Source organism: Blennius ocellaris (genome assembly GCF_963422515.1).
Source record: "Blennius ocellaris genome assembly, chromosome: 11".
In the NCBI taxonomy this organism is placed as follows: Eukaryota; Metazoa; Chordata; class Actinopteri; order Blenniiformes; family Blenniidae; genus Blennius; species Blennius ocellaris.
In genome coordinates this window covers 25,163,109-25,175,947 of record NC_137660.1, presented here as the reverse complement: position 1 = coordinate 25,175,947, position 12,839 = coordinate 25,163,109, and the positions used below count along the sequence as shown (strand labels likewise).

General features: G+C 41.7%; 2 protein-coding genes across 4 annotated transcripts in view; one reads left to right on the top strand and one right to left on the bottom strand.

The window, feature by feature from the left end:
• LOC308136707 (solute carrier family 66 member 2) overlaps nt 1–10,702 on the bottom strand; it is a 52,878-nt gene extending 42,176 nt beyond the window's left edge. Inside the window, exons 1-3 of one of the 2 annotated variants that reach the window (XM_080505169.1) lie at nt 10,443–10,702; nt 7,934–8,252; nt 7,324–7,457 (exon numbers count right to left, since the gene is read on the bottom strand). In XM_080505169.1, coding sequence (XP_080361295.1) covers nt 7,324–7,457; nt 7,934–8,142 — 343 coding nt within the window. In that variant the 5' untranslated portion in view covers nt 8,143–8,252; nt 10,443–10,702. The remainder of the gene's footprint in view (nt 1–7,323; nt 7,458–7,933; nt 8,253–10,442) is intronic. The other variant, XM_080505170.1, reaches the window with a different exon arrangement.
• A 111-nt stretch (nt 10,703–10,813) lies between these two features.
• On the top strand, nt 10,814–12,608 carry hsbp1b (heat shock factor binding protein 1b). 2 transcript variants are annotated; one of them, XM_080505168.1, is made up of 5 exons: nt 10,814–10,846; nt 10,925–11,005; nt 11,837–11,903; nt 12,109–12,235; nt 12,354–12,608. In XM_080505168.1, exons 2-4 carry the CDS (start codon nt 10,961–10,963, stop codon nt 12,228–12,230), a joined length of 234 nt encoding a protein of 77 aa, XP_080361294.1. In that variant the 5' UTR covers nt 10,814–10,846; nt 10,925–10,960; the 3' UTR covers nt 12,231–12,235; nt 12,354–12,608. The 2 variants fall into 2 exon arrangements, with proteins under 2 accessions (XP_080361294.1, XP_080361293.1); XM_080505167.1 differs by lacking the exon at nt 10,814–10,846 and having other exon boundaries at nt 10,855–11,005.
• The last annotated feature ends 231 nt before the right edge of the window (nt 12,609–12,839 follow it).

Here is a 12,839-nt window from a genome sequence, read left to right as displayed (position 1 = left end):
TTCACTTTATCCGTGAAGTCTGTCTTACCCGACAGATTCATCCTCATCATGACATTTTCTTTTTTTATACAAATCTCGCCTACATACACGTTCAGACTAACTCAATGTTGTTTTTCCTCTCTATTCCTACTACAACTGTCCAACAGCTGTCCCTCAAGTGTACTCATTCTTAATCCCGTTATTTTTGGTCACTCCCAGTGAAACCCTCGACATCAGTGTACTGTTTTACCCCTGCATCACCGTCTTTCCTCTCATCTCTAATGCAAACCTCCACTTCTCCAGGTTCTCCTCGGGCTGAGTCTGCGGACTTCCTCTGCTAGCCAGTCTACAGCCACTGTAAACATGAACGGGCTCAGAGCCGATCGCCGGTGTATTTCCACTTTGAAAGCCTTCGTCTCGCCAACAGCGCGCCTCACTGCTGTCAGGCTTCCCTCACACGAAACCATTTCAATTCACCACCGCACTTCGGTTTCCAAGAGTCCTTGCTGCTGTGCCAGTCGGCAGTCAGACAGAGACACTAAAGCCTACAGTAATTTGGACTCAATAAAATCTTTCCCTACAATTTAATAATGGCTGCGGCGTTGGACTGCAGCTGGAAGGGCATACATAAAACATAACGCACGAAAGTCAGGATTGTGAGATTGTGTCTCAGGGAGCTGAACGATGTAACAGATGCCACCGCTGGCGATGATAATTGCAATGATGCCGAAACACTAAAGTTGCTGGCAGACGCTGTTCAGACGTCCCGTGTGGGTCTTATGTGCAGACCACCTGTCAACCCCCCAAAATCAAAACAACACTCACTGCAAGATAACACGTCTGCAATAACATGGAGCGCAATGTATTTCACACGTAAAGCAGCAGAAACATTCTTTTGAAAACTGGATGGACATTTCTGTTATGCACACTGCTGTAAATCAGTTTCACCAAGTATAACCTTTGCATCTAAGCTACAGTAATGAGAAATGATTAGAAACGTCCTGTAGGTGTGAATGTCAGTGTGTCTCTTTGTGTTTGCACTGAGATAAACTGGTGACTTGTCAAGTTTGTATCCTGCCTTAACAGCTTCTCATGCAGCAAAGACACAAAAGAAGACGGCTCGCATTAAACTATAGAGATGTACGCTAAATATGTTTCTAAACTGATAATGTCAGAAATAAAAAGGATAATAGAAGACTTCATCCATGTCTTATAACTAACTGAGCGCATCCCAGTATATGACTGTCTGTCCATCACACAACCAACACACAGAAATATCTGTTCCCTCAATTCAAATTCACTACTTAAACAGGCGTCGCTTGTTTTGAAAATCCACTTCCTCAAGCTGAAATAAAACATAGATGGACTTCTACTGCTCACTGCAACATCATGCTTCACCTAATATGGTTTGTTTTGCTGAGGGAGAAAATTAAGTGGAGCATCCATTCATGTACAAATATCTAAGATTGTTTTAATTGCTGTGCAGTCAGTGTGCAGCTGTGTGAGCATTTTGGTAATCAGTGTCATATGTACAGAACATTCACCTCCAACCCCTCGAACATTGTGTGCGTGATGAGTTTGTCCCTGAAACTATAATCAATATCTAAATGGGGATTGCACAAGAAAACAAAAGGCAATAAATGGATTTCACTTATATAGTGCTTTTCCACATTCCACACAGTGCTTCTCTGTTAATCAAATTCACACATTTAGTGCTCAGTATCTTGCTGAAGGACACCGTGGGTGATCCAACCTGCAACCTTGCAAATGAAAGAAGGTAAGACGACACATTTACCTTGGAGTCAGGATATTGACTCAGGGCCGCACTAACTCCTAATTCAATAAGCTGAAAGTGTTTTCGACTCTCAGACGTGCAGAAAACTCCAGTTAAAAGATCTGTGTATTAGATGAATAAAACAAAAGCCAAGTTCATATTTCCAACGCTGCAGATAATGAACTAGAGACTGGCCGAACGCACACTACTTGAACAACCCCTCTCATGTTTCCTCAGTTTAGTTCAACATCTATTTTTTCCGACACATTTCTTAAGAGTAGCGGACAAAACATGGCAGAGAGACTCGAGCTGAGATATCAGTGATGCTGCCATGAAAGATGGCGACCAAGTTGCTCAAAACCATGCTGTCAAGGTGAGTTTATCAAAACATACATAATGCTACAGGAAAAGCTTTTGAGACATTTCAACACATCTTGCAGCAGGAGGTTTCATTAAGGTTTTCATCACTTTCAATAGCGATTGTCTGGTTCTGTGGAAATATAAACATTTTCATCAAATATACTCTGCATACATACATGCATACATACTCATACAATGCATGTAGAAGTTACAAATATCACACACCAATACAACAGTCAACTTATGTTTTACCAGTTTCGACCAGTAGAGGAGGATGTTGCTTCATCTAAGGATAAACTCAAGGTCAATGATAAACTCATCACCTGAACTTAACTGTCAACACATTAACACACAATACAATGGATCCCATTCTGGTTACAATGAGTATGTGTTGTGTGTTAAAATGCTGTTTCCCCCCCCCATGATCAACGTAATTCCCTCATTAATCACACCAAACCTGGCATGTACCTTGAGGTCATGTTTGCCTTTGAACATATTCTCGCCCATGAGACCAGCGACTCTTGCCTCACGCAGTTAATGTGGCACCCTGGGGCAGCGACTAGAAGTCACTGCAAAGTCATAACTCTGAGTCAGCTCACTGAACGCACCATCACAGTGACTAATTGTTGCAAGTATCATCTATGTGTGATAGGCGTTTAGTTTAGTTTAAAACATAGTCCGAGCACAAACCATGTCTAAACCTATGGAGTTTCACATCTATTACTGATTTTACGAAGGGAAATTATGTTGTGAGCACTGAAGTATTGCTACTCTCCAAAGTTTTGTGCTTTTGCTGATATTTCATTCTCTTGATGTATGATCAATAAATTTAAGTAAAAAGCAAGAGCTATGCCAACGCGTGCGCGCACACACACACACACACACACACACACACACACACACACACACACACACACACACACACACACACACACACACACACACACACACACACACACACACACACACACACACACACACACACACACACACACACACAAAAGCAATTGGGGGGAAAAAAACTGACTATTCAGCTTGTGAATGCGAACACAGAAGAAAATTACATTTTAGATTCATTATATTGATTCACAGCTAACTTTCATTTTAAAGATTATGCACTGGAGAACAAACCTTAAGAAAATGCTTTGTCAGGATGCTTTTTTGAAAAGAAACTTGCCTCATTGGATAGTTTGACTGCATGCTTCCGAGAGGCAACAAAAAGCACTATCCATCCATGTTCTATAAATGCTATATCTATGCTGTGGTAAAATATTTACAGACAATTGAGAGCAGGGTTTTCAAACATATGGCCTGTGGAACAAAACTGGCCTTCCAGAGGTTTCAATCTGGACACTGAAAGACTATACGCAGTCTAAAAATGGCCAAGGAAACAATAAGTGCAGAATTTTTCAATAAAAGTAACTGCTGCTCCAAAATGAGCATCCTCACGTCTCATCATCACAATGACGAGACAGAGACCAGAACAGTAGCATTAACATTAAACTGTGTGGGTGAGTTTGTGAGATGATGCATGCTGAAGAAATCATGTGAAGAAAGAGGAGACGAACGTCCGCTAATATCACGGTGGCAAAGAATTATGAGTAATGAATTTTGCAAAAGTTCACAGAATCTGAATAATGTATTAAAAAAAATGTAGTAATGCATATTTTGTCTCCAGAGTGTCATGACTCCCAGTCCATATTCTCCTGGGACTTGGTAGTTTCATGGTTGAGAGTCACCTGCAATAGCAATCCAGCTTCATTGTCTGTCCATACGATTGTCTGTGTCCTCCCATTGTGAATGTTTATGGCGTATTGTTGTCTGCACCCGTGTGTGTGGGTTCATTCTAAAAACAACACCATCAACTCGTGGCCCCACGTAGAAAACAACATCGTTTTCAGCATTCCTGCCCATTTAACTCACATAATTTTCAAAACGTTGCAGTGTAAACACTAAACCTTTGTGAAACAAAAAAAATCTAAAAATGATGCGTATTCACCTGAAACGTTGTGTAAACGAGGTCTTGGGAGACACCAGTTTGGATCGAAGCACACAGAACCCACACATCAGAAAAATATGCAAACTCAACATGGAAAGACAATGAAATTTCAATTAATGCAAACCACTTCTCCACCATACCCTGATCACTTTCTAAAAACAAGAAATTATTAATTATTTTGAGGATCTCAGGTGTAAATTAAAAATCTAAAGCTACTTTGAGACAAGTAGTGTGTGTGTGTGTGTGTGTGGGGGGGGGGGGGGGAGGGGGGGGGGGGGTTGTGTGTGTGTGTGTGTGTTAGGGTTAGGGGCTGCAAGGTTGAGTTGTCATTAACAGTTTCCCCTGAATCTCTGCTTCGAGTCTGGACTTGGTGTGTGTGTGTGTGTGTGTGTGTGTGTGTGTAGTTGGAACACAATACTAAATTGTGCACGTGGTAAAATGTGATTACAGTAATTACATCATTTCACAGACACAATGAGACTCACGATGCTGCGCTGAGGTGTGGGAATGCAAAAAGCTCCACAGGCCGAACGTGTTACCACACTGTGATTCTTTCTTTCAAGAATAAGAGAAAAGAAGGAGCTCATTGTTTACTTCTTTGACTACCACCTTCTTTTTTTTTATCGGCGCCAGCATGGCGCCACCTTTACACCATGTCTTGTTTTGTCGGGGAAACGGAAGCTGGCATTGTTTCCTGGCAACAACGGCGAACACCTACGCTTTGTTAAAAAAAAAAGAATAATAAATCCCTACACAAACATACAATAGGTGGAAACAATGGTATAAAGGACCAGCAGGTTTCTGAGATAGAGGAAAATCTAATTTAGACTTTGCATCGTCAACTCCACAGTGCAGGAAAAGCTCTTCATGTGTGGTTGAACCATAAATGAACCAGCGCAGCACGCCAGATTCCATCAGAAATGCACTGCGCACCCCTCAGGCAATACACAAAACGTAATTCAATTGAAAAATGGTTATGAAACTTAGAGCATGTCTGACGCAGATAGCAAGAAATTACTTCTCAAGTATGAAAAAAGAAAAGTGGAACAGGTGGAGGAGAGGGAGAAGCTCAGTACAAGGAATCTCATCGGCATATAACAGGCACAAATCAACAGAAGCTGCACGTTGCACAAGTAAGGTCTACAATTTGGCTGCATGTGGCTCCGGGACCACAAAAGTGAGGTTGGTGAGCAGGGGATGGAGTGGTGGAGAAGAACTCGGAGGTGGTGGACATTGTCAGTCTCACATGTCAAATTGGCAAAAACCAAAACGACAGGAAGCAAGTGAAGAAAAAAACAGGTGGGAGTCATTAAAATACAACAGAAGGACTAACAGACGGAAGGGGGGGGGGGGGGGGGGGGGGCAGAAGAAGAATAGTGGAGGAAGGTGGGAAAAAAAAAGAAAAGAAAAATAAAGAGCAGAGCGGCTGAGAATTGACAGGAAATATAAAATCCAAGAGAGGAAACAATGTCATGATGGACCTTTGGAAGAAGCAGCTAATTTACATACTGATGACCCTGATCTGTTGGAGAGGCTTAACGGCTGAGCGAGGGAGGAGCGGACCGTTTGGACGAAGAGCTGGGTCTGATCTATTCTTGTCCTGACCCCACCATCCCCCCCAACACGCCTGCTTTCGGCGAAACCGGACCTCCAGAAGGAGGATGGGGGCTCGACGTGCGTTAGCAACCGACGTCACCAAGCACAAACCTGTACGTGAACGATTTGATCACTTTCAATTAATCCTCCCTCTGCTTTGTTTCGAAAGGAGAACAATGGCGAGGCAGGCAGACTTCCGGCCAACTGACTTTCTCCACAAACACTTAACACAGACGGATATGCAGCTGATGGAATCCACCCTCGGAGAAAAACTGAAAAATCCATCACCACTTGTCATAAATGATTTTACTCACCAAGAATAATGTTCAGCGTGGGCTGTGGTTTATAAAAACAGAGGGATGGTGATGAGTAATACACCAGCTCTTTAGCTCAGAGGAACGCAGATGCTTAACGACAGATAAGAACTCATGTCCAAACTCAATCTCCGGTTTCTTAATTAAAACTCATATGAAATGATTTGCCACTAAAAATGCAACAGATGCACTGTGTTTCATATACGAGTGTCTTTCTATATACACACAATATCTAATCCATGTCCGCAGTAATGCGTTGTGCTCTGTATGATCGGGGTATTACACGAGTCCATCTTTCAACTGAACTCTGCAGGCTGTTATCTAATGGAATAAAAAACAACAACAACAACAACGCTGTACTTAGATTGAATTTCTGCCGGCCAATTTGCAAAAGCAATCAGGTCGAGCGTCTACATAAAAAACAAAACAGAATTACCCATAAAACACAGCACTCTATGAAAGTGACCCTGAACTTAATCTTGTGTTCATTTCCTTGGTACACCCACCCACCCACACACCCACACACCCACACACACACACACACACACCAAGTTACAGGATATTAGATCAACTTAAGTTAATTTCCAAGGGAATCAACCTCAAAAAATGATAGCACCAACCCTTAAAAACCAAGTCTTCACCTTTATTTCCAAGTCTACCATTGTAGAATCTGAGAACTAATTCATAATTAAACTGTGATTATGTAAGGCAGCAATAGGGAAACTGGAAGCCCACAGGCCTATATTTTGCTATTCATTTAAATAGTCGAATATAAGTTTCTAAATCAGTGGAAGGACAATCAAATTTGAACCATTGGAAATGACTCCAAATCAATGTATCACTTAATTTTATTTTCAAGGTACAAATGTATGCATGTTTGTACAAATTACAGATGTAGACTTAGTCGTTTTCTAGGAATTAGCTGCCATAGTTGAGGGAGTGAGATTGTAATTCTTGTTGTAAGATCTCAAAACCACTTCACTATGTATTACAGGTAAATACAGTAGACAACAATGTTGTGATACCAAGACACATGAAAGGACATAGTAAGCTTTGTTAGCCTGGTCAAAAGAATAAGAGGAATGGAAGGACAACAATTGGAAAGCGTCAGAGGGAAGGGACTCTTTTTGCTATTCCAATGGCTCCCTCTTTTGGCAAGAGCAAAGACTCCAGGGACTTTGAAAATAAACTGCTGACACAGAGAAGTCGTGCTGAACGTGTCACCTGCTGCCCAGAGTTGGTTCGTAATAAAAGTGATTATGCAGCTGAATATGTAAACAGGCGAGTAATGTTTTTTTTACCTGCGAGTCGATGCTGCTTGGTGCTCACGCGGTTGGTGTTTTGTACCATGCAGCAGAGGTGGAGCATGGCGAACATGGTGAGGATCATCACCACACTCTGAAGCAGCAACGTCAGCTCAAACTGCTTCCCTATCCTGTGAAGACGAGGCCAAAACAGATGGTTATAAGAAAAACTAACTGATACAGCTTTTCCAATAAAGGTTTTAATAACAACACACACACAAAAAAAAAATCAATGCAGCCAAACAGAGCAATTAAGAGGATGATTAAATTGAATTATCTCAGGTACACGACATTTTTAACACATTAAAAAGCGTTCTTTCCTGAATCACGATTCACTAACAATGATTTGTCGAGCGCAACAAACAATAGTTCAGAGGAAAGAGAAACTCGTGATTCAGATTCAAGACTATGTGTAATCTAAAAAGGCCGGGACAGTGTGTAGAACGTAAATAAGTTACAAATAATGTCGGCCATTTTAACTTTCCTAACGTCTGTTGATGCAATGAAATTCAAATAAGTGATAATACTTTTTTTTTTTTATGAAATCAGCAATAAAACAAAGCTGTATCTGTGAAGGTAGATCAAACCCTTGCAGGATCATCCTCACCAGAAGAATATCCGCAGGATGTTGGCTATGAGCAACACCAGGCACACTCGGGTGGAGAAGCCTTCGGTGCTGCCGCTTCTCTGGATCTCCTGGAACTGCGGCACGTAGGGCAGTGCTCCTCCAAACACCATGACCAGGGACGCCAGCCATGACAGCAGCGTCCACGAGCCCTCCGCGTCCTCCTCCTGCAGAACCACCTCTGCATCCATGGCGTTAGCTGTACCTCGGGGGGGGGGGCTTCCAGAAGATCTTCTGGGGGCACCCGGAAGGCTGGCAGGTAACAAGTACCAAAGTCACAATGCTCAGGTGCCGAAAGCCACTAAATCGGATAGGAAGTGAAATAAACGTTATTATTAGGGTCGTCTGGCACTTTCAGTGCTCAGACCCTAATAATAATAACAGTAACAATAATAACATTTCCTTGCATTTCAATGGGAATTTGTAAAGCTTTTGTGTATTTTTTTAACTTCTTTATCAAGCATGGTGTTTGAATGGTGCCCCATAAATACATTTGGACCCTAAATAAAGTTCTGGCAAAAGAAAGCAGGGAGAGGTGGGGAAGGTTAAATGTGAGGGTGGACGTGAGGGGAATGGCTGAGGAGACATTGGTGCTTGGTGTCAGTTTTAACTGCCGCAGATAAGAAGCTCAAATGAAAGGCTGCATTTCCTCCTGCCAACTGACTTTTGTCAGAAAGTAACAAAGCACAGGTTTCATTGCAAATGTGACCTGCCTGCAATGTACTGCTTAAACAATTGTCTTTTCTAACTGAAAAGACAGGTCTTTATTCAGAACACTCATTGTGATCTTCCCGCCCTTCCTTGCAAACGGCCTGTGGATGTTCAGATTTAGGAAAGAACCAGTTTGTTGCCGTATGCATGAAGCCACGACCTGCCCATTCTGAGACAACAGTGAAAAGCACAGGGAGATTCTCAAAGGCTCCTGTGCGACAGCTTCTTTTTGCCATGACACGGAGGTTAGCCGAGTGTGCCATTTGCTACCGAACCTGAGAAAGAGGGGGCCAGCATGTTTATACATTCCTCCCATAGCTATACTGGTAGCCGCTGTCAGCTGACTGATCACTGTGTATAAGCTTAGAGAGCCACTGGATAAGAGGTCCAACACAACGCATGAGAAATAAAACCAGAGGCAGCCAGATGAATAGTCCACATCATCCATAACTTGTAAAGAAATGTCCTCGAGATAATTTTAAAGACTAATATTACCACTTTATTACAATTATTAAATAATATTACCACTGTCGCCCTTAAACACTTATGTACACCAATGTTGTATACTGTTTTTCTACCCGAGTCTGGCAAATCATTTTATATCAGTTAATATTACCAATACCATCAAAATGTTTGTAAACTTTCAGATTCTGCACTTTGGCATGTGGTTCGTCTTACTAATATAGAGTGCATGTGTACCTACAGCAGTCTTAAAACACATGCGCATAATATATGTGCACAAAGCTTGATAAAAATCATTGTCAAAAGATAAATATATATACACTGTATGTACACGTAACTATGTTCTGTAGATCACGTTAAAGCGCAATACCAACAAAGAAAACAAAAGGTATTTGTATACCTTCAGCAGCCTTTAACCTTGTCCATGCAGTTTCTGCACCTATCAACCTTTTCAAATTGTAACGCTATTCCATATACATGGAAACTTGCATCCACTGGTAAAACATGCATCTACCGATTATGCTGTGCCGATTTAACATTGCTCTTCTGTCATTTTAAAGCTTAAAATTCCATCAAAAGGTATATGACCATATTCAGCAGCCCCTAAGCACATGCACTTGAATTATGGTGTTTCTGCACTTATGTCCTGTAGATTATTCATACCAATAAAGAATGCATGTAAACCTTTGGTGGGTATTATGTCCAATGCAATGTATGCAACTATGTAAACCATTTCAAAGTGTTAGATTACAAATAATATTGCATGTAAATCTACATCAGCCCCGAAGAACATGCAGATTTTGCAGTTTTAAATTCTTTTTTTTTTTTAAAGGTCAATAAAAACAACACCAATGAAGATTGCATGTAGGCCATCAAAAAAGTTTAAAATGTACCAATCCGAGATGCCTTCAGGTGTTTCTTTCCCCAGTCTGGTTCAAAGATTAAACCAGCAGCTTAAATGCACTGGTGCAGCGCTCATAACAGAACAGGCTGTGTTATGCAAGCAAAGCATAGCTTCATGGGGTTGGGCCAACATGCCTCAACTTCCACACATCTTTTTTTAGTTATTTTGGCTACTGGGCTAGTTTTACAGCAACTACAGTCAGATCACACAAAAGGGGCAGCTTATCAAAGGGAGAAAATGCTTTTTTTTTTTTTTTAATGAGATTCAGGGGAGGTAAAACTAAATCCAAGAGCGCGTGTACATTAGTTAAAAAAGCAATGACACTTGCTTCACAAATACAATGTATCTCGTCTCACATGCAGTCGATTAAAACGATGGAGTGTCAGAATGACACAATCTTAAAATGCTACTTACCAGCAGATTCCAGGAAGTTTATTTGAAAAAAGAAAAAAAACTTAATCTACGGACGATAGAAGCACGCCGGGTTCCAACTTTCAAATCCCATTCCCAAGAAACAGAGGAGACGCGGACGCGTGCACATCCACGCGCATGCACACGCACAACACCGTTTCTCAGCCTTACGATTATAAACTTTTTAAATGTTTACGTCGCTAAGAACGAGGCTCGTATCGGGACGCAGCAATCCCCGATGAAGACTTTCCTTATCACGGGGGTCGTCTTGTCTTGAGGGGGGGATAAACAAAACTTAATACTGCTCCGTTTGCGCCCGTTTCGAAAACTCAATTTCCCAGATTCTGAGTGGCTCTTCTCGCGTGTTCTCGCGAGACTTCCCGTGTTGTGGAACAGCTGACTGCGCGGTGGGTGGTGCCATTAAACTGCTTATTTGGAACAGCGTGTTACCAAAACTATTCGAGGGTTAACCTTTGATATTTCAGTTCTGTTTAGGCACCGATAATCATTTACGCCCCAGCATGGCCGAGACGGATCCCAAGTCGGTGCAGGACCTCACCAACGTTGTAAGTCGTGATGGCGATTCCAGCTAGCCTTTAGCTACATTAGCTCGGTGGCTAAAAATGCTAACGACGGCGGAGCTAATGTTAGCAGCGACTGGGCGAGCAAAGTTTTGTCGGAGTGAAGTGGACCTGCAGCTTCCCCGCGATGTTCATTTTATGCGCGGTGGAGCAGGATTTACAGGTTACCGAGGTGTTTGATTTCCAAACACTTTGTTGTGCCTCATCACGTTATGTAATGGTCAGTCGGTCATGTAAATACAATAGAATGACATCACCAAATCACAAGCGAACAAACCACATTTTGTCACATTGACCGCATGTTTATTCGTATGTAGATCCTATTCTAGTATCGGTTTTTTGTCTCAAATTTAGAATTTCACTCTCTGAACTTGCGTAACTCGCTGTGCAAGTGTTATTTGAAGAAACATTGTGTTACACTGCAGTGAAGTTTCTTGAGTGTTGTCATGGAGATGAAGGTGCAAAGAGGCGTCACGAGCACAAACCTTCAGTGTTTATTCTCTTGTGTGCCATTTAGTTTCCATAGTTTTGAATGCATCTCAATACTCAGGCTGGAAGGAGGAGTGTATACAATATGGCACATGAGGGTTGCATCCTCACAGACATCACTTTAAAAACCACAGCATCTCGTATTAGTCGGGATTACAGTCACAGTTGAACAATGTGCTTGGAAATGCGACTCAGAGGCAATATTTAAAACACTTTGAGGACTCTATGTGGTTTTCTGGCAGTGGTGCTATTTCACGGCAACAGATGAAGTTTAGTAAACAGCTTTTGTTAATGGAGGTATCACTTCTTTTGTTGTCGTCTCCACAGGTCCAGACACTGTTGCAGCAGATGCAGGACAAGTTCCAGACCATGTCGGACCAGATTATTGGAAGGAATATCCTTGCAACTGCCTAAAATACCAAAGGTTCTTTCCTGATTATAAAGTAAATCATTTGTGATTTTATGGATAGTTGAAAGAAGGAATTATTTTGTGCATTACCCTTTTCCATTGTCTCTATCAAAGTAATGACATTCAGACTGAATGGCGGGGAGTAACACTTGGCGAGATCTCTAATTATTTACCTTAATGAGTTCTTCACTCGATGAGATGAGCACACGGATTGATGATTTGGAGAAAAACATTGCAGACCTGATGACCCAAGCTGGTGTCGAAGAGATTGAAGCACCACCAGAGAAGGCTAAAGAGGGTCAAGGATCATAATGACGGTAAGAAATCCATCTAGAAATGACCATCTAGGGACTTTTACTCAGATTTGTTCAGACGGTGTTGAATGTTTTCTGAATGGGCTCACTATAACAGTTTTCTCCCTTCTTTGTACCACAGGTTTCTAACCCAGGTGTGAAGTCGATCCCTTATTCAGGAGCAGCAGACTTTTCCATTCTGAAAAAAAATTACTTTTGATTTGGTGTGTCATTGTGTGAAATGCTTTTTTACATATTGAATATTGTGAAACGGTTACAGTTATGTAAATGACTTGAAAAGTTGAGCGTTTTTTGTGAGCTAGACTAGTGTGATGTGCAGGAATGCAGCTTGTGGAGTCGATGCACCAACTGGGAAGTAAATTTTGCTGCCGCCGTACACGTTTCTCAGAAATTTCTTGTCATTCATAACCCGATGAGGGCACACTTGCTCTGGCCGGTGGAACCCCGCAGTGTTTGACAAACGGCACTGTCACTAACAAGGTGTGGGATGCATTCCAATTCTGATTTTCTTCTATTAAAGATATTTAATACACTGCTGTTTGGCCAGGTGCTGAGTAAATTTTTAAAATGTACGATTAACTCTGCAGTGCTCAGTGTTTATTTATTT

What these genes read in the sequence shown, in the direction of transcription:
- hsbp1b (XM_080505168.1), top strand. Translation starts at nt 10,961, where the DNA reads ATGGCCGAGACGGATCCCAAGTCGGTGCAGGACCTCACCAACGTT. An exon ending in TGCAGGACCTCACCAACGTT is followed by an intron (nt 11,006 to 11,836) that starts GTAAGTCGTGAT and finishes TCGTCTCCACAG; the next exon opens with GTCCAGACACTGTTGCAGCA. An exon ending in GGACCAGATTATTGGAAGGA is followed by an intron (nt 11,904 to 12,108) that starts ATATCCTTGCAA and finishes TGAGTTCTTCAC; the next exon opens with TCGATGAGATGAGCACACGG.